Source organism: Melopsittacus undulatus, chromosome 1 (genome assembly GCF_012275295.1).
Source record: "Melopsittacus undulatus isolate bMelUnd1 chromosome 1, bMelUnd1.mat.Z, whole genome shotgun sequence".
NCBI classification, from domain to species: domain Eukaryota; kingdom Metazoa; phylum Chordata; class Aves; order Psittaciformes; family Psittaculidae; genus Melopsittacus; species Melopsittacus undulatus.
In genome coordinates, this window is record NC_047527.1 from 848123 (window position 1) to 874629 (window position 26507).

The 26507-nt window shown below is 59.0% G+C and overlaps 1 protein-coding gene across 1 annotated transcript in view; it reads right to left on the bottom strand.

The window, feature by feature from the left end:
- The window catches only part of HSF1 (heat shock transcription factor 1), a 39354-nt gene extending 14528 nt beyond the window's left edge, over window positions 1–24826 (bottom strand). Inside the window, exons 1-4 of the mRNA XM_034069196.1 lie at window positions 24609–24826; window positions 17437–17545; window positions 13376–13512; window positions 9894–10018 (exon numbers count right to left, since the gene is read on the bottom strand). Coding sequence (XP_033925087.1) covers window positions 9894–10018; window positions 13376–13512; window positions 17437–17545; window positions 24609–24728 — 491 coding nt within the window. The 5' untranslated portion in view covers window positions 24729–24826. The remainder of the gene's footprint in view (window positions 1–9893; window positions 10019–13375; window positions 13513–17436; window positions 17546–24608) is intronic.
- Window positions 24827–26507: the final 1681 nt, after the last annotated feature.

Consider the following 26507-nt stretch of genomic DNA (forward strand, 5'->3'; position numbering starts at 1 on the left):
CAAGATCAATCCAGTCTGAACCCATCACCTATCCCTGCAGTCTCTAACACAGGATTGGATGGATAAGCATGGATCTTCCACTTGATCTGGGCCCAGAGGCTGATTTCCTTCTGTGGCCCCAATTCCCAAACTCCACACCCCTTTAGGAATTCCATCCTTTCCCTTTTCCATGCCTAGGGATGGAAGGAGCACGGAGCAGGTTTGTGTGTCCTGCAGCATCATCCAGCTTGGAGCAAGCTGCTCCATTGGAAGGTGCCCATGGAAGTGGAGCAGCTTTAAGGTCACTTCCAACACAACCCATTCCATGCATCCCTGCTGATCCGCATGGAGCAGTGCTGGCAATGGGGGGACCCATGAAGAGACAAGTCCCTTGCTTTGTGCTGTGGGATGATCCCGGCATTCCCGAAGGAGCAGGCACTGATGAGGGGCAGGTGCAGAGCCGGCTCCTGTCAAACACTGGGATCATGGAAACGCTTCAGAGCTCCCTTTAATAACTCCTGCCCCCCCCTGCAGTCAATGGCTCATAACCCACTACAGACCAGTATAAACCCAGTTTAACCCAGTGGGACCCAGGCTCCAGCTGCTCCCATCCCGCTGCCTAATGAGCAGCGCCCAGCTCAGGTGGGATGGAGCAGCCGGAACGGCCTCATTCCCATTCCCACCCTTGGGAATGCTGCAGGGCTCGGCCCTGGTTAACCCAGGGACAAGGCAAGAGCTCCATGTGCTTGTTATCCCAAGGCAGATCCGGGAGCTGTGGTCAGATGGTGAGAGCTGCTGGGAACAGGGATAATTTCCATGCATCCCAAAATCCCTGCTGTGGCCTGGAGCATCCGTGGCCTCCATGCGTGTAATTGGCAGCTGGTGCATGGAGGGGATGGGATGAGGCAGCTGCATCCCTTTAGGAATGCCTTGGGAATGCTGCGGGAGCCCCTGCTTGGTTGCTTGGATGCAGCCGCAAGTGGGAGCCTGGTTTGGGATATCGGGAGCGATTCCTGATGGAGCGAGGCCATGGGGATGCTGGAGGGGCTGGGAATGCTCAGCCTGGAGAAGGGGAGAGCTGGGAGAGGCTCCAGAGCCTGAAGGGGCTGCAGGGAACCGGGATGAGGATGCAGGGATGGGAGGAGCAGGAACGGCTCCGACTGGGAGAGGGAAGAGTTGATGGGATCTTGGGAAGTTCTTCCCCATGAGGCTGCTGGGACATGGAAGGGGTTGAAGGGAGGAGCTGGGGCTGCCCCATCCCTGCAGGGCTCAGGTTGGACACAGGGGCTGGGAGCATCCTGCTCCAATGGAAGGGGTTGGAGCTGGAGCAGCTTTGAGCTCCCTTCATCCCACCCCATTCCCTGGCTCTGTCTCTGTGCTGCCTCATGGAAGCTCTGGGACACATCCAGGCTGTGCCATGGGATCCGAGGCTGCAGGAGGGGGAAGCTCAGGCACAGACGAGCAGCTCCATAAAGGGGCATGGGATTGAGACCCTCCTGTTGTGAGATTCCCAGTGTTCCCGAAAGCAGGATATTCACTGGGCTCATCCCAGGCCCAGCTGAAACAGAGCCATTAATCTCCATCCCGGCTCCATGGGAAGCCAAGCGTGGCTTCCACCCCCCCCCCCCCCCCCTCCGGGAGCAGGGATGCTCCCACCCCATTCCCGATAATGGGAAGGCTTTGTCAGCGGCACAGTGCCGTGATGGATGAGCACTGCCTGCCTGCGGGAGATAAGGGATGCTCCAGCACCACCTGCATCAAACTGGGAGCACTGGGATTAATGGGGGGGGGGGGGTAAATGGGGGCTGTGCCCCAGCCCAGAGCGTGGGGGGAGAGCTGAGAGCAGCTCCAGGCCCTGCAGGGAATGAGGATGCAGGGATGGGACAATGGGACAATGGGACAATGGGAATGGCCTGATCCTGACAGAGGGGAGATGGAGCTGAGCTCTTGGGCTGAAGCTGTTCCCTGGGAGGGTGCGGAGGCAGTGTTGGAGCCAGGAGAGGACCAAGAGCATCCCTTGGGTACCAGGAAGGTGCTGGTGCCTGGCACAGCATGGGCAGGATGCGGTGGGCACAGGTCCCTGCTTGCACCTGGGTATGGTACTGAGCCCTCGACAGAGCAAGAGGGGGGGAAGCAAAATCCAAGAGGAAAACTCACTGGGAATAATGGGATCATTGAATGGGTTGGGTTGGAAACGACCCCAAGATCCTTGAGTTCCAACCACCCTGAGGATGTTCCCATATTCCAGACAGGAAATGGGAACTAAACATGGATTTTAACCTGCATCCGAAGGGTCCTGCCCCATCTGTGTGTGCCAAGGAGTGGGCCAAGGTCCTCATTGGGGGGCAGTGGGGCAGGGATGCTCTGCCCTCCCCTGCCCCTCGGATGAGATCTCCTCTCCAACAACCCCCATCCGGGATAAGGCAGTTTTCCCTGTGCGGATGCTGGGATACCAGGACAGGATGAACAGGGATGCTCCAGCCCCGGCAGGTTGGATACAGGGATGTAGAGCACCCTGCTCCAATGGGAAGGGTCCATGCTCGGGGCAGATCCGCTCCATCCTGAGCCTCTCCCTGCGAGCAGGACAACAGGAAGCGGAGCCGGGATGCCGGTGACAGGGAAGTGAATGGCTCCACATGGCACGGCCCCTTTGTCAAAGGACAAAAGGGAAGGAACAGGCAGTGACTGTTCCCTATCCCGGCTGATCCGAGGCCGGAGCCGGCAGCTGCTGACCCCCCAGACAAAGGGATGTGTTCTCCAGGCTCAGCATCATTGGGATGCGGAGCTCGGCTCCTGCATCCCAGAGCCAGCGCACAAAGAGGACCACGAGCATCACCTGGAGCTTGGGAAGCTCCGGCAGGCACAGGAGCAGGGATACATCCCTGCCTTGGTGCCTCCCTCCTGCCTGCTGCAGTCAGAGCATCATGGAATGGGATGGGATGGACGGGAATTGCAATGGTAGAGTCCTCACTGCACACCTGAGCAATTCCAGGCTTAAATCCCAACTCATTCCCGCAGTGCCTGCAAATGATCCCTTTCAGAATCCCAAACTGCTCTGGCTTGGAAAGGAGCTTAAAGCATCTCCAGCTCCAACCCCTGCCACTGGAGCAGGATGCTCCAAGCCCCTGTGTCCAACCTGGCATTGAGCAGCTCCAGGATCATGGAAGAGCAGCAGGGAAGCAGCCAAAGCCCATTCCAGGCCATCCGCAGGGGATGCTGCACAGCACGGATGCGGGATCCAGGATGCGGATCCGCATCCCGGGCACAGGCTCCAGCCTGAGCCTGCACTGCCCAGAGATCCCTGCAGGTCTCACCTATGGATATCCCATGGAATGGGATTCCGAGGGGTTCCGGCATGGAGCAGGCTCCCAAGCAGCAGCAGCCCTGATCCCCATCCCCATCCCATTGGGATCAGGGCATCCAAGCTGGGATAACAGCATCACACTGCATCACAACTGCCCCATCCATGGGGATCCCTCCATGGATACAAGCTCTACAGGGATGGAAATCACTGCATCACAACTGCCCCATCCATGGGGATCCCTCCATGGACACAGGCTCTGAAGGGATGGAAATCACTGCATCACAACTGCCCCATCCATAGGGATCCAGGCATGGACACAGGCTCTGCAGGGATGGAAATCACTGCATCACAACTGCCCCATCCATTGGGATCCAGGCATGGACACAGGCTCCCAGGGATGGAAATCACTGCATCACAACTGCCCCATCCATGGGGATCCAGGCATAGACACAGGCTCCATAGGGATGGAAATCACTGCATCACAACTGCCCCATCCATGGGGATCCCTCCATGGACACAGGCTCCACAGGGATGGAAATCACTGCATCACAACTGCCCCATCCATAGGGATCCAGGCATGGACACAGGCTCTGCAGGGATGGAAATCACTGCATCACAACTGCCCCATCCATGGGGATCCCTCCATGGACACAGGCTCTGACCATGAGGGATGGAAATCACTGCATCACAACTGCCCCATCCATGGGGATCCCTCCATGGACACAGGCTCTGCAGGGATAGAAATCACTGCATCACAACTGCCCCATCCATCGGGATCCCTCCATGGACACAGGCTCTGCAGGGATAGAAATCACTGCATCACAACTGCCCCATCCATGGGGATCCAGGCATGGACACAGGCTCCACAGGGATGGAAATCACTGCATCACAACTGCCCCATCCATAGGGATCCAGGCATGGACACAGGATCCACATGGATGGAAATCACTGCATCACAACTGCCCCATCCATAGGGATCCCCCCATGGACACAGGCTCCATAAGGATGCAGCTCCATAAGGCTCAGCAAGCAGAGCCCAGGCAAGGGGCAGATGCTGGGATGGATTGGGATGCAGGGAACTCAAAGCTCCTCCAGTCCCTTCTATTGGAGCAGGATGCTCCATCCCCTGTGTCCAACCTGAGCCCTGCCATGGGGCAGCCCCAGCTCCTCCCTTCAACCCCTTCCATGTCCCAGCACCCCCATGGGGAAGAACTTCCCAAGATCCCATCTCCATCCCTTGCTTCCAGGTTGAATCCGAACGGTTTCCCTGCACTCCTGAGGCACACGAGGATATGGAACAATGGAAACCCTCAGAATGCATTTGTGCTCCTGGAGAAGTCCTCTCCAGGCACAACCATTCCCGACTCCTGGAATCCCACCCGGAGCACGGGGAGCCCCCGCTGCAGAGCCCCCCATGCTTGTTTCCTGCACCCCACAGGACACCAGCCCTGACAGTGATGTCTCACTCCCGCATCCGAACAGGAAGCTCAGCATTCCCTAAGCCCCTCGCTGTATTCCCGTCCATTTGAAAGGGAATTCAGCCACAAAGGGAAACCATTTGTCATATCCAGATGGGAAGCAGTGAAGTGAGAAGCAGACCCCCCCTGACCCTGCCTGATGGAGCCGGTGGGGAGCAGCATGGCCATCAATCCCAATCCCACTGCTTCCATCGGGAATGGACACGGAGTGGAGCAGGATGAAGCAGATGCTGCCCAGCTGCCCAGAGGGAACAGGCTCTTTCCCTGCAGTGACTCAGTGCTCTGACATCAGCTGTGCAGGATGAGGCCCCTGAGGGCAGGATTCCAGGCGCAGGGCTGGAATGATGCTGGATCATGGATCACTACTGCCTCCAGGAGACTCTTTTGGGAACAGGCAGTGAAGGAGCAGGAGCATTCCATGGGGTATCCCGTCCTGTTCCCCATGGGAAGCAGGGGAGCATCCGACCTGCTCTGTGTGGGGTGCAGAAAGCTGCTGCTTGGAATGCTTTCCTGGCATTCCATAGGGGTTTGGGCAGGATGGGACATGAGCTGCCCCTTTGCCTGTGTCCTGCACAGGATCCATTGGGATTCTGAGCAGCTCTGCCCTGGAGCCAGACTGGGAGAGCCTGGAGAAGGGAAGGGGGGAGATGGGAGCAGCTCCAGAGCCTGGAGGGGCTGCAGGGAACCGGGATGAGGATGCAGGGATGGGAGGAGCAGGAACGGCTCCGACTGGGAGAGGGAAGAGTTGATGGGATCTTGGGAAGTTCTTCCCCATGAGGGTGCTGGGACATGGAAGGGGTTGAAGGGAGGAGCTGGGGCTGCCCCATCCCTGCAGTGCTCAGGTTGGACACAGGGGCTGGGAGCATCCTGCTCCAATGGAAGGGGTTGGAGCTGGAGCAGCTTTGAGCTCCCTTCATCCTAACCCACTCCATGGCTCCATGAATCCCTGCACAAGCTGCTAGGATGGAGCCATCGGGGCGCTGAAGTCCTTGGGATCAGGAGCAAGGGCTCCTGCCTGCCCATAAACTGCCCCATGGATGGAGCCTGGAGTCAAAGGCAGGCTCCAGGACTGGCTCAGCAGCAGCCCCCCCATCCCCATCCCACATCCCTATTCCACATCCCCATCCCACATCCCTATTCCACATCCCCATTCCACATCCCCATTCCAGCTCAGGACACACGATGCCATGGGGCAGAGCACACCTGGCTGGGAATGCCACAGGATCTCCCTTGCAGGAAGCGCTCCGGGATGGCCTCACCTTTTCCATGCCAGACTTTGGGATATGGGATAACCCCGGCTGATGGGAAGGGGATGGAGACGGGGCTGGGGGGGGGCAGGGAATGAGCTCAACCCCTCCTTGGCTTCCTCCCATCTGAGCTCAGCGCTTCCCTGCTCCAGGCCTGCTGGATTCCAGCTTTTCCATGAGCTGCTCCCGCAGGAGCTCTGTGGGATAATGAATGTGTTGCTTTTGGAAGCCTGAAAGCACAGAGGCCGTTCCTGGGGCCGGGAGGATCCGCTGTGATTTACGGGGAGGGAAAGCAATCCTGGAGCAGGGAATTGCGGTGCCCGGAGCTGATTTATTCCTGTCGGGAGGAAGCTGAAGGTTCCCGTTCCCTGCGCAAGGGGGGGCAGGAGGAAGCGCTCGCAGGGTCCCCCCGGCAGCCTGGGGCCGAGGCCAAGGCAAATCCCATAGGATCCATAGGGAAAGGCGATAAAAGCAGGTGCGGACGGCGCCGGGAGCGAGGCTTTCAGCAGTCTGGATCCCATCAGACGGACGGAGACGCCGGGAATCCCAATGGAGCCGGGAACAGACCATGAATCACTGGGATGAGACAGACACCCCCCCCCAACCTGATCCCCTTCCTGCCCTGCAGCCGGCATGGGGGGAGCACTGAGTGGGGTGGGACAGGACAGGAGCCCATTGATCCCATGGGAAGAGGGGAGGGAGGAGCAGGATTTGGGGTGCTAGGAGCAGCTCCAGAGCCTGGAGGGGCTGCAGGGAACCGGGATGAGGATGCAGGGATGGGAGGAGCAGGAACGGCTCCGACTGGGAGAGGGAAGAGTTGATGGGATCTTGGGAAGTTCTTCCCCATGAGGGTGCTGGGACATGGAAGGGGTTGAAGGGAGGAGCTGGGGCTGCCCCATCCCTGCAGGGCTCAGGTTGGACACAGGGGCTGGGAGCATCCTGCTCCAATGGGAAGGGGTTGGAGCTGGAGCAGCTTTGAGCTCCCTCCATCCCATCCCATTCCATGGCTCCATGGCTCTCAGCACGGGTGGTACCCACACAAGAGCCGGGCAAGAGGCTCCTGTTGAGCGCTGCTGAATCCCTGCCAGAGCCAGCTCCGAGCGGGATCCTGAAAACCCAAACACTTCCAAGTGGGAAAACCCAGAGGAAACATTTGGCTTGGCGGAGGCCCCGTTCCAGGAGTGAGGAAGCACAACGGGAGCCAAGAGCAACTGCAGACACCGGGGGTCAGGACCTGCTCAGAGCCGATGGGATGCAGTTCAAGCCGATCCCATTCCCTACCGCTGGAGCCGAGGTGCTCCTGGATGAGTTTCCAATTGGAAAACAAAGCAACCTAGGAGATAAAAGCTGTTGGAAAGAGCAGAATTCCAAAGAGTGATGCCTGAAACACAAACTGTCCTGTGAGGGGGATCATGCTGCTGGCAAAGGTCATGGAATCATGGAATGGGATGGGATGGAGGGAGCTCAAAGCTGCTCCAGCCCCTGCCCTGGGCAGGGATCACTTCCACTCCAAGCTCCATCCAGCCTGGCCTTGAGCACTGCCAGGGATGGGGTCGTGTGGAGCCTGGATCCGGGCTGGGATTGCCTGGGAAGCCCATAGGGATGTGCTGGAAGGAGCTGCTTGGATCAGGTACAAACCCAAACTCTGAGGCCTCGCTGCTCACCTGGGGGGTTCTGGCCTCTTGTGCTGCTGGAATTTCACTTTGTGATGAATGAGGGCAGGAAAAAGGCAGAAAAAGGCAAAAAAATGGGAAAAAAGAGGAAAAAAAACACAATAAAGCGGCAAAAAACAGCAAAAAAAGGGGGAAAATGGCAAAAAAAGCCATTTTCAGAGAGTGAAATATCCACAGAGGCAGCAGAGGAGAACACAGGAGCCAAACCAAGCCCAGGGACCCAATCCCAGCCCAAATCCAGGTTCTCCATTGGATGTGGGAGCAGCAGGGACCCAATCCCAGCCCCAATCCAGGTTCCCCATTGGATGTGGGAGCAGCAGGGACCCAATCCCAGCACAAATCCAGGTTCCCCATTGGATGTGGGAGCAGCACGGACCCAATCCCAGCCTAAATCCAGGTTCTCCATAGGCTGCAGGAGTGGATGGCATCATTCTGTGCACATCCCTCCCCATGAGCTATCTCAAAGGCCACCCAAATCCCGATTCAATGGGATCCTGAACTCCAAGCCAGGGGTTGCATGGTTATCCCACGGTGTTCCAGGTAGGTGCCAGGAGTGGGATCAATAGGAGATTTGAGGAGCTCCATTTGCAGCTGTGCCATAAGAGTCCCTTTACCGGGAGCATCTTCTTGGATCCAATCTCCAATTGGAATTGGGAAAACCATTGGATCCCTTTCCCTTTATCCAGCTCAACCCAGCTGCAGTTTCACAGGGCTTGCTCCATGGTTTTCCATGTGCTCCAAGGGTCTTCAACATTTTCCATGCACTCTAAAGGGCTTTGATCTCCTCACACAACCACAGAACCATGGGATGAGCCAGGCTGGGAAAGACGTTTGGGATCATCGGGTCCAATCCTTACCCCAGCACTGCCAAGGCCACCACGAACCCATGGTGCTGAGGGCCTCATCTACACCCTCAATGGGAAGAACTTCCTCATATCCAGCCTAAATCCCCCCTGTCCGAGGCCGTATTTAAGTGGGAGCCCCAAAGCTGTGCTCATTGAGAGCTATGGAGAGCCCGCAGGGGATCCCAGCTCCCTGTGGCTCTGATGGATGCAGAAGTGGGAAGCAGGAAGCAGGAAGGACATCCAGGAAGAGGTGAGGATGCTCTCCCAAGCATGGAGAACCTGCATGGATGTTCCCTGAGCTCAGCCTCAGCCTGTTCCCTGTCCCCAGGGCTGCTCCATTCCCTGTTCCCTGCCTCTTTCCCTGTTGCCAAAGCAGCTCCATAAGGATGCACCCAGAGGGAGGCTGCCCAAAGGCAGGGTCACAGCCCCCATAAAGGGGTCGAGGGCTCCCAGGATGCAAACCCTGGTTTATGAAGGGCTCAAGAGGAGCAGGAGCTTCCTGGCTTTGGGAATGTCCCTGGTACCCAGCACTGCTCCGGGTACTGCATCCGGTGCTGCAGGGATGTGACATCAGTGATGCCCATCTGTGCTTCCTCCAGAGCCAATGGACTGGGGGCTGTGCTCATCCTCATAGAGGGACCCATAGGGGCTGGAGCTTCACCTCAAACCTGCCACGGGACTGCCAAAGGCACAGAAAATAGGGAATCTGGGAATGGGGTGGATTGGAGGGAGCTCCTCCAGCTCCAACCCCTTCCATGGAGCAGGATGCTCCAAGCCCCTGTGTCCAACCTGAGCACTGCAGGGATGGGGCAGCCACAGCTTCTCTGGGCACCCAGTGCCAGGGCCAAAATCCATAGGGAATTTAACTGGGTGCCAGTAGGGAATGAAGAGCCTGGAGTAAGAAGCACTAGGACAGGACAGCAAATGTGATCCAAGCCAACCTGAAGACCCTGGTGCAGCAGAGGACAAGACACAGTTGTGCCCTGAGGCAGGGAAACCCAAAGCCCATCCCAAGGAACCCCATGCACTGACATTGCAGATCCATCCGCATGGAAGGGAAGGAAGATCCTGAAGCCTTCCCAACCTTTCCAACCACAACCTCAAGGCAGTCTCCAAAGCAGCTTTACCCCATGGCTGGGTCTTTATCCTGCTCAGAAAATCCCTTCATCACCCCCTACTAAGCAGAAAGCTTCCTGAATCCCAGGCTGTATCCTGGGATGTATCCCTGGATGTATCCCTGGCTGGGATGGAGAACAAGCAAGGAGCAGCCTTCTCTTAGAGAAGAGCTTCAAAACCACCTGGTGAGGGGAGAAAGCACTGGGCAAACTGGTGCGCACTGGTCCACCCCCCCCTCCCCACATACATACTGCTTCATGGCGATCAGCTTGGAGTCCATGCTCTCCTGCTTCCCCTTCATGGCCTGGATGTCAGTCAGGAGCTTGGTCACGTTGTCCTGCTGGACCTTGATGTCCTCATTCTTGATGCTGGATACCTGGAGACAGAGGAGAGGTCACTGGTGCTGAGCCCCCATATTGATGCTGAACCCCCACATTGATGCTGAGCCCCCACACAGGTGCTGAGCCCCCACATTGTTGCTGAGCCCCCACACTGGTGCTGAACCCCCACACTGGTGCTGAACCCCCACATTGGTGCTGAGCCCCCACACTGATGCTGAGCCCCCACACTGGTGCTGAGCCCCCACATTGATGCTGAACCCCACATTGATGCTGAGCCCCCACATTGATGCTGAACCCCCACACTGGTGCTGAGCCCCCACACTGATGCTGAGCCCCACATTGATGCTGAGCCCCACATTGATGCTGAGCCCCACATTGATGCTGAACTCCCACACTGGTGCTGAACCCCACATTGATGCTGAACCCCCACATTGATGCTGAACCCCCACATTGATGCTGAGCCCCCACACTGATGCTGAGCCCTACACTGATGCTGAGCCCCCACACTGGTGCTGAACCCCACATTGATGCTGAACCCCCAAATTGATGCTGAGCCCCCATATTGGTGCTGAACCCCCCACATTGATGCTGAACCCCACACTGATGCTGAACCCCACATTGATGCTGAGCCCCCACACTGGTGCTGAGCCCCCTCATTGATGCTGAACCCCACATTGATGCTGAGCCCCCACATAGATGCTGAGCCCCACACTCGTGCTGAGCCCCCACACTGGTGCTGAGCCCCCACACTGGTGCTGAGCCCCCACATTGATGCTGAGCCCCCACATTGATGCTGCACCCCCACATTGATGCTGAACCCCAACATTGATGCTGAGCCCCCACATTGATGCTGAGCCCCCACATTGATGCTGAACCCCACATTGATGCTGAACCCCCACACTGGTGCTGCACCCTCACATTGATGCTGAACCCCACATTGATGCTGAACCCCCACATTGATGCTGAGCCCCCACATTGATGCTGAACCCCCACATTGATGCTGAGCCCCACATTGATGCTGCACCCCCACACTGATGCTGAGCCCCCACACTGATGCTGACCCCCACATTGATGCTGAACCCCACATTGATGCTGAGCCCCCACATTGATACTGAACCCCACATTGATACTGAACCCCACATTGATGCTGAGCCCCCACATTGATACTGAACCCCCACATTGATGCTGAGCCCCACATTGATACTGAACCCCCACATTGATGCTGAACCCCCACATTGATGCTGCACCCCCACATTGATGCTGAGCCCCCACACTGATGCTGAGCCCCCACATTGATGCTGAGCCCCCACACTGATGCTGAACCCCCACATTGATGCTGAGCCCCACATTGATGCTGAACCCCACATTGATGCTGAGCCCCCACATTGATGCTGAGCCCCCACACTGATGCTGAGCCCCCACATTGATGCTGAGCCCCCACATTGATGCTGCACCCCCACATTGATGCTGAACCCCAACATTGATGCTGAGCCCCCACATTGATGCTGAGCCCCCACATTGATGCTGAACCCCACATTGATGCTGAACCCCCACACTGGTGCTGCACCCTCACATTGATGCTGAACCCCACATTGATGCTGAACCCCCACATTGATGCTGAGCCCCCACATTGATGCTGAACCCCCACATTGATGCTGAGCCCCACATTGATGCTGCACCCCCACACTGATGCTGAGCCCCCACACTGATGCTGACCCCCACATTGATGCTGAACCCCACATTGATGCTGAGCCCCCACATTGATACTGAACCCCACATTGATACTGAACCCCACATTGATGCTGAGCCCCATCCATCACCCACAGCTGCATCCACAGTGGGCCCTGGGCTGAGCCCCAACCCAGCCACCTCCAGAGCAAGCTCCTTCCTGCTTGAGGACATGGAATTCTCTCCCAGGCCGGTATTCCTGGAGCAGGGCAGAGGGAAGCATGGACCTTGCCATAGGGAACAGACCATAGTGTTCTCAGGCAGGGCCAGGGAACATCAGCACTGGAAGGAGGCTTATCCCACACTGGGAATGTCTCTGGAATTCTGATCAGCAGTGCAGGAAGAGCTGCTCTGAGAGGCAAAGGGGGAGCACAAACACCAGGAGTCCCCTTGCAGAGGTGTCCCCATCACCTCCATGTGGGAGCAGGATGGGAGCAGAGGGGGTTGCTGATCCCAGAAAGCAGCATCGAATCCCAGCCATTCCCATTGGGAAAGACCAAGTGTGAAGGGAGCTCAGTCACTTGTGGATGGGGGGAATGCCCTGCAGAATTCCCAGAGGAAGGACAAACGCATTGCTCCCAAGCCCAGCACGGGATGCAAAGAGCCCCAGGTGCCCAGGGTGAGGGGGCTGTGTGTGAGGAACATGGGAATGATCCCAAAGGATGGGGAGGCTGTCACAGAACTGAAGGCAGGGAGGGTGCTGAGCTCAGTCCCAGCACCCCTCAGAGCATCCTGAGGCTGCACCTTGGGGCCGGGGTTCAATTCTGGGCCACTCACTGCAACAGAGCAGGGCAATGGGGATGGATGGGGCCAGAGCAGGGCAATGGGGATGGATGGGGCCAGAGCAGGGCAATGGGGCTGGAGCGGAGCCAGAGCAGGGCAATGGGGATGGAGCGGAGCCAGAGCAGGGCAATGGGGATGGATGGGGCCAGAGCAGGGCAATGGGGCTGGATGGGGCCAGAGCAGGGCAATGGGGATGGATGGGGCCAGAGCAGGGCAATGGGGATGGAGTGGGTCAGAGCAGGGCAATGGGGATGTATGGGGTCAGAGCAGGGCAATGGGGATGGATGGGGCCAGAGCAGGGCAATGGGGATGGATGGGGCCAGAGCAGGGCAATGGGGCTGGAGCGGGGCCAGAGCAGGGCAATGGGGCTGGATGGGGCCAGAGCAGGGCAATGGGGCTGGATGGGGTCAGAGCAGGGCAATGGGGCTGGAGCAGGGCCTGGAGCACCAATGGGATAGGGAAGGGCTGAGGGACCTGGGGGGTTCAGATGGAGATGAGAAGGCTCAGGGGGGACCTGATGGCTCCTCCAAGTGCCTGCAGGAGGATGGAGCCAGGAGGGGCTGGGCTCTGCTCCCAAGGAACAAGGGATGGGACAAGAGGAAACAGCCTCAAGCTGCACCAGGGCAGGTTCAGATGGAGCTGAGGACCAATTCCTGCCCCACAGGGTGCTCAGCATTGGAACAGGGCTGCAGGCACCATCAGTGCCATGGGGCAGGGGTGGCCTTGGCAGGGCTGGGACTGGTTGGACCAGATGTTAAAGGGCTTTTCCAACCTGGTTGATCCCATGATCCTACATCACCCTTGGAGCACACCAAGGCTTCCTGGACCAACGCTCTGGTTCAGTTCAAGCTCATCCCAAAGGATCCATTGCATGAACTTACACTGGTGACTTTCCTCTTGATGTTCTCCAGGAGGTGCTCCTGCCCTCGGATGAAGTAGGGATGCTGGAATTCCGTGTCATCCTTCTCTGGCTTCACCAGCCCTCCCTGCTCAATGTGCACCACCTTCCGGAAGCCATCTGAAAGGCAAAGGGGAGGCACTGAAGCAAAGCTCAATGGGGTGAGGAGGAACTGGGGGATGCAGAGGTCACCCCCATGCTCCTGCCTTCCAACACAGCCCATCCTGAAAGTGGGATATGGAATGGGAAACCCTTTGGGAAAGGGATGGAGCTGAGGCAGAAGCTTCTGCTGGAGACGGGGCCAGCAGCACCACAGGGACATGGAGCTGATGGGATGAGGCCATGGGGATGCTGGAGGGGCTGGGAATGCTCAGCCTGGAGAAGGGGGGAGCTGGGCGCAGCTCCAGAGCCTGGAGGGGCTGCAGGGAACCGGGATGAGGATGCAGGGATGGGAGGAGCAGGAACGGCTCCGACTGGGAGAGGGAAGAGTTGATGGGATCTTGGGAAGTTCTTCCCCATGAGGCTGCTGGGACATGGAAGGGGTTGAAGGGAGGAGCTGGGGCTGCCCCATCCCTGCAGGGCTCAGGTTGGACACAGGGGCTGGGAGCATCCTGCTCCAATGGAAGGGGTTGGAGCTGGAGCAGCTCTGAGCTCCCTTCATCCCAACCCATCCCATAATAGTCAAGGTCTCCATCTCCTCCCCCTAAACTGTATTTTGAACCAGTCTACAGCATCCATAGAATCCAACTCTGCTGTTTTATTCCCTCATCCTCCCCTTCCATAAATCCCATCCTGGCTCCAAGCAGTTCCCTGGATCCATGGGCACAGCTCCTGCTATTCCCACTGCAGGCTCCTGGATGGGTGATGGCACAAGGGAATGCACCAAAGCCTCCAGCTGGGATTATCCCGTTTCCAGTCCTTCCAATCCACACCCCCCATTCCCAAAGCTCTTTGGGAGAGCTGGTGTTGAAAGGCAATGAAAACATCATCCCTCCTAATCCCATTGGAATGCTCACATCTGGAGCATTAGCGTTAATCCTGCGTGTGAGAGGGGCTGAAAGGCATCCTCTGTGCTCCTGTTATCCCGGGATGCACGGGAGGCAGCATCTCTAATCCCACAGCATTCCCAATGGCTGCAGGAAGGAGCTGCTGCAAGGGCAGCCCTGGGATTCCTTGTGCTTTACAAGGGGAAAAGGGGATCAAGCAGCTTGGAAAACCACTTGGAAACATGGAGACAGAGGGGGAGGAACCAGCAGCATCTCCCAGACCCTTGGGAGCTGATGGGGAGAGAAGGGATGGGATCCGAAGGGATTGCACAGGCTGGAGAGCTGGGAACAGGATGGAAATGGGGGATTCCAGCTGCCAACTGCTGCTTCCATGGGGAGCGCAGGGAATGCTGAGCCCTGGAGCCTTGGGAAGAGCTGGGAAGGATCAGGCCCAGGTGCTCATCCAGCCCCATAGCAGAGCACTGAGGGGGCTGGGACATGGAAGGGGATGCAGGGAGCTGGGGCTGCCCCATCCCTGGTAGGGATGGACACAGGGGCTTGGAGCATCCTATTCCAATGGCTTGGAGCTGGAGCAGCTTTCAGGTCCCTTCATCCCAACTCATTCCATGCATCCATGCCTGGATGAACAACCCCAGGGTCCCTCCTGGCCTGGGCCTATGGAATTCCCTTCTCCATCAGTGCTGGTTGGGAGAGGGAATCCAAGCAGGGCTGGATCCACACCTCTGGAACAGGAACAAGTGTCCCATGGGCTGGGCCTGTCCTTAGGGAGCATCCCACAGGAGCACCCTCCATGAGGCAGTGATGGATGAAGAAGGGAAGTGTCCGGATCCCTTGGGATAAGCAGGGAATGGCAGAAGAACCCAAGAGCCTCAAGTTCCATGGATGCAGCAGCAGATTCCGGGTCCGGATGCTGTGATTCCCCCCAGCTCCTTCAAAGCACAGATCCAGTGGATGTGGGAGCAGCAGGGACCCAATCCCAGCACAAATCCAGGTTCTCCATTGGATGTGGAGCAGCAGGGACCCAATCCCAACCCAAATCCAGGTTCTCCATTGGATTTGAAGCAGCAGGGACCAAATCCCAGCACAAATCCAGGTTCCCCATTGGCTGTGGGAGCAGCAGGAACCCAATCCCAGCACAAATCCAGGTTCCCCATTGGCTGTGGGAGCAGCAGGGATCCAATCCCAGCACACATCCAGGCTTCCCATTGGGTTTGGGAGCAGGAGGGACCCAATCCCAGCCCCAATCCAGGTTCTCCATTGCATGTGGAGCATCAGTGACCCAATCCCAGCCCAAATCCAGGTTCCCCATTGGATGTGGGAGCAGCAGGGACCCAATCCCAACCCAAATCCAGGTTCCCCATTGGATGTGGGAGCAGCAGAGAACAGATCCCAGCCCAAATCCAGGTTCCCCATTGGATTTGAAGCAGCAGGGACCCAATCCCAGCACAAATCCAGGTTCTCCATTGGCTGTGGGAGCAGCAGGGACCCAATCCCAGCACAAATCCAGGTTCCCCATTGGATTTGAAGCAGCAGGGACCAAATCCCAGCCCAGATCCACGTTCCCCATTGGATGTGGGAGCAGCAGGAACCCAATCCCAGCACAAATCCAGGTTCCCCATTGGCTGTGGGAGCAGCAGGGATCCAATCCCAGCACACATCCAGGCTTCCCATTGGGTTTGGGAGCAGGAGGGACCCAATCCCAGCCCCAATCCAGGTTCTCCATTGCATGTGGAGCATCAGTGACCCAATCCCAGCCCAAATCCAGGTTCTCCATTGGATGAGGGAGCAGCAGGGACCCAATCCCTGCCCAAATCCAGGTTCTCCATTGGATGTGGGAGCAGCAGGGACCCAATCCCAACCCAAATCCAGGTTCTCCATTGGCTGTGGAGCAGCAGAGACCCAATCCCAGCACAAATCCAGGTTCCCCATTGGATGTGGGAGCAGCAGGGACCCAATCCCAGCACAAATCCAGGTTCTCCATTGGATGTGGAGCAGCAGGGACCCAATCCCAGCCCAAACCCAGATTCTCCATTGGATGTGGAGCAGCAGGGACCCAATCCCAGCACAAATCCAGGTTCTCCATTGGGTTTGGGAGCAGCAGGGACCCAATCCCAGCCCAAATCCAGGTTCCCCATTGGATGTGGGAGCAGCAGGGACCCAATCCCAGCACAAATCCAGGTCCCCATTGGATGTGGGAGCAGCAGGGACCCAATCCCAACCCAAATCCAGGTTCTCTATTGGCTGTGGAGCAGCAGGGACCCAATCCCAGCCCAAATCCAAGTTCCCCATTGGATGTGGGAGCAGCAGGAACCCAATCCCAGCACAAATCCAGGTCCCCATTGGCTATGGGAGCAGCAGGGACCCAATCCCAGCACAAATCCAGGTTCTCCACTGGATGTGGGAGCAGCAGGGACCCAATCCCAGCACAAATCCAGGTCCCCATTGGATGTGGGAGCAGCAAGAACCCAATCCCAGCACAAATCCAGGTTCCCCATTGGGTTTGGGAGCAGCAGGGACCCAATCCCAGCCCAAATCCACATTCCCCATTGGCTATGGAAGCAGCAGGGCCCCAATCCCAGCACAAATCCAGGTTCTCCATTGGATGTGGAGCAGCAGGGACCCAATCCCAGCCGAAATCCAAGTTCCCCATTGGATGTGGGAGCAGCAGGGACCCAATCCCAGCCCAAATCCAGGTTCTCCATGGGATGTGGAGCAACAGCGACCCAATCCCAGCCCAAATCCAGGTTCCCCATTGGCTGTGGAGCATCAGGGACCCAATCCCAGCCCAAATCCAGGTTCCCCATTGGATGTGGGAGCAGCAGGGACCAAATCCCAGCACAAATCCATGTTCCCCATTGGCTATGGGAGCAGCAGGGACCCAATCCCAGCACAAATCCATGTTCCCCATTGGCTATGGGAGCAGCAGGGACCCAATCCCAGCCCAAATCCAGGTTCCCCATTGGCTATGGGAGCAGCATGGCCCCAATCCCATGAGCTCAGGCAGGAGGAAGCCACCCCTTTCCCATGGGATACTCACACATGTTGAGCTGCCGCACGAAGCTGGCCATGTTGTTGTGTTTGAAGTACTTTGGGAGCACCTCCTTGGCAAACTGGCCTTGGTCAAACACATGGAAGCTGCTTCCACTCTGTCCGGGAGAGAAGGGAATGGGATGTTAGGGAGCACCTGCAGGGCAGGGATGGGCTGGGATGGGGATGGGATGGGGTGGGATGGGGTGGGATGGGGTGGGATGGGCTGGGATGGGATGGGCTGGGATGGGATGGGTGGGATGGGGTGGGGTGGGATGGGGTGGGATGGGCTGGGATGGGTGGGATGGGATGGGGTGGGATGGGCTGGGATGGGATGGGCTGGGATGGGATGGGCTGGGATGGGTGGGATGGGATGGGGTGGGATGGGATGGGGTGGGATGAGGTGGGATGCAGGGAGCTCCAAGCTGCTCCAGGGACTCCTTCCATTGGAGCAGGATGCTCCGAGCCCTGTGTCCAAGCTGGATTTGGGCACTGCATGGATGGGGCAGCCCCAGCTCCTCCCTTCACCCCCTTGCAGGCTTCCAGCACCCACATCCAGCACCAAGGACCCTGGTTAAAGCAGTTCCATACCCTTGAGCCTCCGGGTCAGAGCAGGATGGGCTTGGATGGGATGGGAAGAGCAGGGAGGTTGTTAAACCCTTCCTATGTGTTGATGTAGGGCAGCAGGAATCATTCCTGCTCCCTGGAATTCTGGGGGTGCTGTCCCCTCCTGGCTCATGGGGTGGGAATGACCCTGTCCATAAACACCACTGCAGCCAAAGGGATTCTCCTCCTGGCAAATAATTCCAGCTGCGTTTTCCCACCTGGATTTCCTGCTCTGGAGCCAGCCCCAGGACCCACTGAGCACCCATGGAGACCAGCTCCCCATAATGGGGCTGGACCGGATGAGCTGTGAAGGTCCCTTCCATCCCAAAGTATTCCGGGATTCCATGATCCCACTTCAGTTCCCAATGGGCAGCACAAGGGGACAAGATGCCCTCAGGCAAGCAGCTGGACCCAGATCCCAAACTCCAGGGAATCCAGGGAATCTCCAGGCCCACCTCTTAAAGCCAGTCCCAAATCCAGCCCCAACCGGACTGATCCCAGTGTGATCCTTAGGGATTGGCTCTTGGGGGATGGATTCTCCCCATACCGTTACAGGCCCTCGTCAGCAGCCCTGCATCCCACAGCATCCCATTCATGGGAATGGGACCTTCCTCATGGAATTGCGAGCGGAAGGAGGGTGGATCCCAGCAGGGTTTACTGTGCTGCCAAAGCCCCATAGGTCTGTGGGGCCATGGGGGGCAGCGGGGCCGGGAGCTGAGCTCCCAGAGCATCACAAGTGTGAATGTGGAGCTGAAGCAGGAAAAGGAGCTTGGAGCAGGTCATGGGATCAGGGAATGGGTTGGGATGAAGGGAGCTCCAACCCCTTCCCATGGAGCACGATGCTCCCAGTCCCTGTGTCCAACCCGGCCTCGAGCACTGGAGCAGGACCTGGGGTGATGGAGCTGAGCAGGAGCTTGTGCCCGTGGCCACATCCTGACCTGTACCAGCCCCAGGGCCAGGGCAGGATTGTGCCCCTGTGCTGGGCACTGGGGAGGCTGCACCTCAGGTCCTGGGTGCAGCTCTGGGGCCCTCACTGCAAGAGAGACCTTGAGGGGCTGGATGGGGCAAGAGCAGGGCAATGGGGCTGGATGGGGCCAGAGCAGGGCAATGGGGATGGATGGGGCCAGAGCAGGGCAATGGGGATGGATGGGGCCAGAGCAGGGCAATGGGGCTGGATGGGGCCAGAGCAGGGCAATGGGGCTGGATGGGGCCAGAGCAGGGCAATGGGGATGGATGGGGCCAGAGCAGGGCAATGGGGATGGATGGGGCCAGAGCAGGGCAATGGAGCTGGATGGGGCCAGAGCAGGGCAATGGGGATGGATGGGGCCAGAGCAGGGCAATGGGGATGGAGCAGGGCCTGGAGCACCAATGGGATAGGGAAGAGCTGGGGGGTTCCGATGGGGAAGGGAAGGCTCAGGGGGGACCTGATGGCTCCCTCCAAGTGCCTGCAGGAGGATGGAGCCAGGAGGGGCTCTGCTCCCATAGGATGGGACCTGTAGGGCTCCAAGCCAGCACCCATGGCTGAGCCTCAGCCCTGGCTCCGGGTACCAACCCCACCAGTGGGGACCCCAGAGGGATGCAGGGGGCAGGAGATGGGCTCGTGGGTCCCATAGGGCTCTTTCAGCCTGGCTGAGCCTCTGTTCCCATAGGTTCAGGTTGGAAAGGACCTTGGGATCATCCAGGGACAGCTCCCACTAAAGCACAGCCCAGGATCCCAGAATCCCAAGGGTTGGAAGGGACCTCAGCAGCTCATCCAGTTCCAACCCAGGGTAACCTCGAGTACATCCCATAGGAGCTTGTCCAGGTGCCCTTCAATAGCTCCAATGTAGGAGACCCCACAACCCCCTGGATAACCTGTTCCAGAGCTCTGTCACCCTCACACTAAAGGAGTTCTTCCTGATGCTCACATGGAACCTCCTATGCTCCAGTTTACACCCAGTGCCCCTTGTCCTGCCACTGGACATCACTGGGAACAGCCTCGCTCCATCATCCTGACACCCACCTTAACACTGATGGGGTCTCAAGGGGCCCCAGCTCCCTCAGCCTCTCCTCCTAAGGGAGCTGCTCCACTCCCTTCACATCCCTGTGGATCTGCACTGGACTCTTCCATGGAATTCCATGTCCTTGAACCGAGGGATCCAGAACTGGACACATACCCAAGGCTCCATCCAGCCTGGCCAGGGATGGAGCATTCCCAGCTCCATGGGGAACCCATTCCAGTGCTCAGCACCCTCACAGGGCAGGATTCCTTCCTTAGATCCAATCTGAACTTCCCTGTTTCAGTCTGATCCCGTTATCTGATGTCCTATCCCTAAGGAAGAGTCCATCCCAGCATCTCTATATCCCCCTTCAGGCACTGGAAGCTGCTCCGAGCTCTCCATCACCTTCCCTTCTCCAGGCTCAACAGCCCCAGTGCTCCCAGTCTGGCTCCATACGGGAGCTGCTCCAGGTCCTTATGGTGCTGAGCACCCAGCACCGCACACACAGGGGCAGGATCATCCCCTTGACCTGCTCCATTGGTGCTGATGTGCTCAGTACCACACACACAGGGGCGGGATCATCCCCTGGACCTGCCCCATGCTCCATTGGTGCTGAGCACCCAGCACCACACACACAGGGACAGGATCATCCCTTGACCTGCTCCATGCTCCATTGGTGCTGAGCACCCAGCACTGCACACACTGGGGCAGGATCATCCCCTTGACCTGCTCCATGCTCCATTGCTGCTGATGTGCTCAGCACCACACACACAGGGGCAGGATCATCCCCTTGACCTGCTCCATGTTCCATTGGTGCTGAGCACCCAGCACCACACACGCAGGGGCAGGATCATCCCCTTGACCTGCTCCATTGGTGCTGAGCACCCAGCACCACACACACAGGGGCAGGATCATCCCCTTGACCTGCTCCATTGGTGCTGTACACCTCAGCACCACACACACAGGGGCAGGATCATCCCCTTGACCTGCTCCATTGGTGCTGAGCACTCAGCACCACACACACAGGGGCAGGATCATCCCCTTGACCTGCTGCATGTTCCATTGGTGCTGAGCACCCAGCACCACACACACAGGAGCAGGATCATCCCCTTGACCTGCTCCATGCTCCATTGGTGCTGATGTGCTCAGCACCACACACACAGGGGCAGGATCATCCCCCTGACCTGCTCCATGTTCCATTGGTGCTGATGTGCTCAGCACCACACACACAGGGGCAGGATCATCCCTTGACCTGCTCTGTGCTCCATTGGTGCTGAGCACCCAGCACCACACACGCAGGGGCAGGATCATCCCCTTGACCTGCTCCATGCTCCATTGGTGCTGAGCACCCAGAACCGCACACACAGGGGCAGGATCATCCCCTTGACCTGCTCCATGCTCCATTGGTGCTGATGTGCTCAGCACCACACACCGGATCAGGATCATCCCCTTGACCTGCTCCATTGGTGCTGTACACCTCAGCACCCCACACACAGGGGCAGGATCATCCCCTTGACCTGTTCCATGCTCCATTGGTGCTGATGTGCTCAGCACCACACACACAGGGGCAGGATCATCCCCTTGACCTGCTCCATTGGTGCTGATGTGCTCAGCACCACACACACAGGGGCAGGATCATCCCCTTGACCTGCTCCATGCTCCATTGGTGCTGATGTGCTCAGCACCACACACACAGGGGCAGGATCATCCCTTGACCAGCTCCATGTTCCATTGGTGCTGAGCACCCAGCACCACACACACAGGGGCAGGATCATCCCTTGACCTGCTCCATGCTCCATTGGTGCTGAGCACCCAGCACCGCACACACAGGGGCAGGATCATCCCCTTGACCTGCTCCATGTTCCATTGGTGCTGATGTGCTCAGCACCACACACACAGGGGAAGGATCATCCCCTTGACCTGCTCCATGTTCCATTGGTGCTGATGTGCTCAGCACCACACACACCGGATCAGGCTCCCCCTCAGTACCGGTACCCCCGTACCCCTCCTGCCGCACTCACCGGGCTCCAGCCCCGGTGCTGAGCACCCAGCACCACACACACAGGTGCAGGATCATCCCCTTGACCTGCTCCATGCTCCATTGGTGCTGATGTGCTCAGCACCACACACACATGTGCAGGATCATACCCTTGACCTGCTCCATGCTCCATAGGTGCTGAGCAGCCAGCACCACACACAGGAGCAGGATCATCCCCTTGACCTGCTCCATGCTCCATTGGTGCTGATGTGCTCAGCACCACACACACAGGGGCAGGATCATCCCCTTGACCTGCTCCATGTTCCATTGGTGCTGAGCACCCAGCCCCACACACACAGGGGCAGGATTATCCCCCTGACCTGCTCCATGCTCCATTGGTGCTGATGTGCTCAGCACCACACACACAGGGGCAGGATCATCCCCTTGACCTGCTCCATGTTCCATTGGTGCTGAGCACCCAGCACCACCCACACGGGGGCAGGATCATCCCCTTGACCTGCTCCATGCTCCATTGGTGCTGATGTGCTCAGCACCACACACACAGGGGCAGGATCATCCCCTTGACATGCTCCATTGGTGCTGATGTGCTCAGCACCACACACACAGGGGCAGGATCATCCCCATGACCTGCTCCATTGGTGCTGAGCACCCAGCACTACACACACAGGGGCAGGATCATCCCTTGACCTGCTCCATGTTCCATTGGTGCTGATGTGCTCAGCACCACACACACCGGATCAGGATCATCCCCTTGACCTGCTCCATTGGTGCTGAGCACCCAGCACCGCACACACAGGGGCAGGATCATCCCCTTGACCTGCTCCATGCTCCATTGGTGCTGATGTGCTCAGCACCACACACACAGGGGCAGGATCATCCCTTGACCAGCTCCATTGGTGCTGAGCACCCAGCACCGCACACACAGGGGCAGGATCATCCCCTTGACCTGCTCCATGCTCCATTGGTGCTGATGTGCTCAGCACCACACACACAGGGGCAGGATCATCCCCTTGACCTGCTCCATTGGTGCTGAGCACCCAGCACCACACACACTGGATCAGGATCATCCCCTTGACCTGCTCCATGCTCCATTGGTGCTGAGCACCCAGCACCACACACACCAGGGCAGGATCATCCCCTTTACCTGCTCCATTGGTGCTGATGTGCTCAGCACCGCTCACACCGGATCAGGCTCCCCCTCAGTATCGGTACCCCCGGTCCCCTCATGCCGCACTCACCGGGCTCCAGCCCCGGTGCTGAGCACCCAGCACCACACACACAGGGGCAGGATCATCCCCTTGACCTGCTCCATGCTCCATTGGTGCTGGTGTGCTCAGCACCACACACACAGGAGCAGGATCATCCCCTTGACCTGCTCCATTGGTGCTGATGTGCTCAGCACCACACACACAGGGGCAGGATCATCCCTTGACCTGCTCCATTGGTGCTGATGTGCTCAGCACCACACACACAGGGGCAGGATCATCCCCTTGACCTGCTCCATGCTCCATTGGTGCTGATGTGCTCAGCACCACACACACAGGGGCAGGATCATCCCCTTGACCTGCTCCATGCTCCATTGGTGCTGATGTGCTCAGCACCACACACACTGGAGCAGGATCATCCCCTTGACCTGTTCCATTGGTGCTGATGTGCTCTGCACTACACACACAGGGGCAGGATCATCCCCTAGACCTGCTCCATTGGTGCTGTACACCTCAGCACCACACACACGGGGGCAGGATCATCCCCTTGACCTGCTCCATTGGTGCTGTACACCCCAGCACCACACACACAGGGGCAGGATCATCCCTTGACCTGCTCCATTGGTGCTGAGCACCCAGCACCACACACACAGGGGCAGGATCATCCCCTTGACCTGCTCCATTGGTGCTGATGTGCTCAGCACCACACACACAGGGGCAGGATCATCCCCTTGACCTGCTCCATTGGTGCTGATGTGCTCAGCACCACACACACAGGGGCAGGATCATCCCCTTGACCTGCTCCATTGGTGCTGATGTGCTCAGCACCACACACACAGCGGCAGGATCATCCCCTTCACCTGCTCCATGCTCCACTGGTGCTGATGTGCTCAGCACCACACACACAGGGGCAGGATCATCCCCTTGACCTGCTCCATGCTCCATTGGTGCTGATGAGTTCAGCACCACACACACAGGGGCAGGATCATCCCCTTGACCTGCTCCATGCTCCATTGGTGCTGAGCACCCAGCCCCACACACACAGGGGCAGGATCATCCCTTTGACCTGCTCCATGTTCCATTGGTGCTGATGTGCTCAGCACCACACACAGGGGCAGGATCATCCCCTTGACCTGCTCCATGTTCCATTGGTGCTGAGGTGCTCAGCACCGCTCACCCCGGATCAGGATCCCCCTCAGTACCGGTACCTCCGGTCCCCCTCAGTCCGCACTCACCGGGCTCCAGCCCCGGTGCTGAGCAACCAGCACCACACACACCGGATCAGGATCATCCCCTTTACCTGCTCCATTGGTGCTGTACACCTCAGCACCACACACGGGTGCAGGATCCCCCTCAGTACCGGTACCTCCGGTCCCCCTCATGCCCCACTCACCGGGCTCCAGCAGATGAGCGCGTCCGTGTCCGGGTCCTCCACGAGGGTCCATAGTTTGCTGAGGAACGCGGGGACGCTCCCATTGCCGTGGGCCGCGGCCCCGGGCCCGGTCCCGTCCATGGCGGCGGCGGCGGCGGCCTCAGGGCCCGGACGGGGCCCGGTGCGGGGCCTGCGTACGGAGCGCACCGGGGCCCAGCATGGCCGCCGCCATCTTGGGACACCCCCCGTCCCTCAGCGGCGCATGCGCGGCGCCGCCTCCTCTCTGTACAGCACGCCGGTGTATGGTGTGCGCATGCGCGGGGCTCCACCTCCCCCTGTATCACACGCCGGGTGGGATGTGCGCATGCGCGATACCGCCTCCCCGTACCGGTGCGCTGCGCCGGGGAGGTTGTGCGCATGCGCAGCTCCGCCTCCCATGTACCGGTGTTGCGCGCCGGTGTACGGTGTGCGCATGCGCGGTGCCGCCTCCCCCCGTACCGGTGCTCCGCGCTGTAGGGGTGTGCGCATGCGCATGGCTCCACCCCCCCCCGTACCGCACGCCGGGTAGGGTGTGCGCATGCGCGGTTCCGCCTCCCGCTGTACCGGTGCTCTGAGCCGGTGTAGGGTGTACGCATGCGCGGTGCGCCGCCCTCCCCCCCCGCCTTTGGAGCTGCGCACGCGCGGAGGGGGGGACGTGGCCTTCGGCCGTGACCTCTGACCCGCGCGCACGTGGTGGGTCAGTCGGTGGTGGCAGCGGGGCCATGGCGGAGGTTGGGGCGCGTTGCCATGGAGACGGGGCCTGGTCGGGGCCTACGGAGCCTGTGGAGCCTGTGGAGCCTCCGGTAGGGACCGGACCCGACCGGAGCTCGGAGCCGCATCCGGACCGGACCGGAGCGGTGCTGAGGCCGCTTCCGGACAGCGAGGACGAGAGCGAGTACTCGGGGCTGGAGGAGTCCGGCTCCGACAGCACCGGCTCCGACCTGGACGAGGAGGAGGAGGATGAAGGCCCCAGCGGAGGCTCCGTGCACCGGGCTCAGGTAAGGGGAACGGGGGAGCCCCGGTTTGACCCCCCCCCTCCCCCCCCATTCCCGGCCTTGGGAATGCCACAGGATGGTCCCCGTCGTGCTCCGGATCCATCGGGATGTGTGTGGGGGGGGGATGGGCAGCGGCATTCCCAGCTCTGCAGTGGGAATTCAATGGGAAGTTCCTCTTGGAGCAGCTCGGGTTGTGGTCAATGGGGTCTCTCCATTGGGATGGATCCGGTGCCTTCCATTGATCCCTGCTTTTCCCAGCTTCGGGACAGGCCTTTACAGCCTGGACAGCATTCCAGGAATGGGGAATGGGGCCGTGGAGGGGTCCTGGGTGCGAGCACAGGATAAGGACGGTGCTTGGGATCATGGAATGGTTGGGGTGGGAAGGGACCAACCCCCAACGCTGGATGCGGAGCTGCTGGGATCCACATGGAAAGGTCCCTTCCGGGATTCCATGGATGGAACAGGATGGAGCCGGGAAGTGAGGCTGATCCAGCGCATCCCAGACACAGGGATCAGTGCAGCCGGATGGGAACACTGGGATCTGCTGCTCCCCTGCCCTGGGATACAGCAGAGAGTGAGCCAGGGCTTCCTGGTGTCCTTCCTGGCTCCCTGCTTTCCTTGCTCCCTGCTTTCCTTGCTCCCTGCTCTCCTTGCTCCCTGCTCTCCTTGCTTCCTGCTCTCCTTGCTCCCTGCTTTCCTTGCTTCCTGGTGTCCTTCCTTGCTCCCTGCTTTCCTTGCTCCCTGCTTTCCTTGCTCCCTGCTCTCCTTGCTCCCTGCTTTCCTTGCTCCCTGCTCTCCTTGCTCCCTGCTCTCCTTGCTCCCTGCTCTCCTTGCTTCCTGCTCTCCTTGCTCCCTGCTTTCCTTGCTTCCTGGTGTCCTTCCTTGC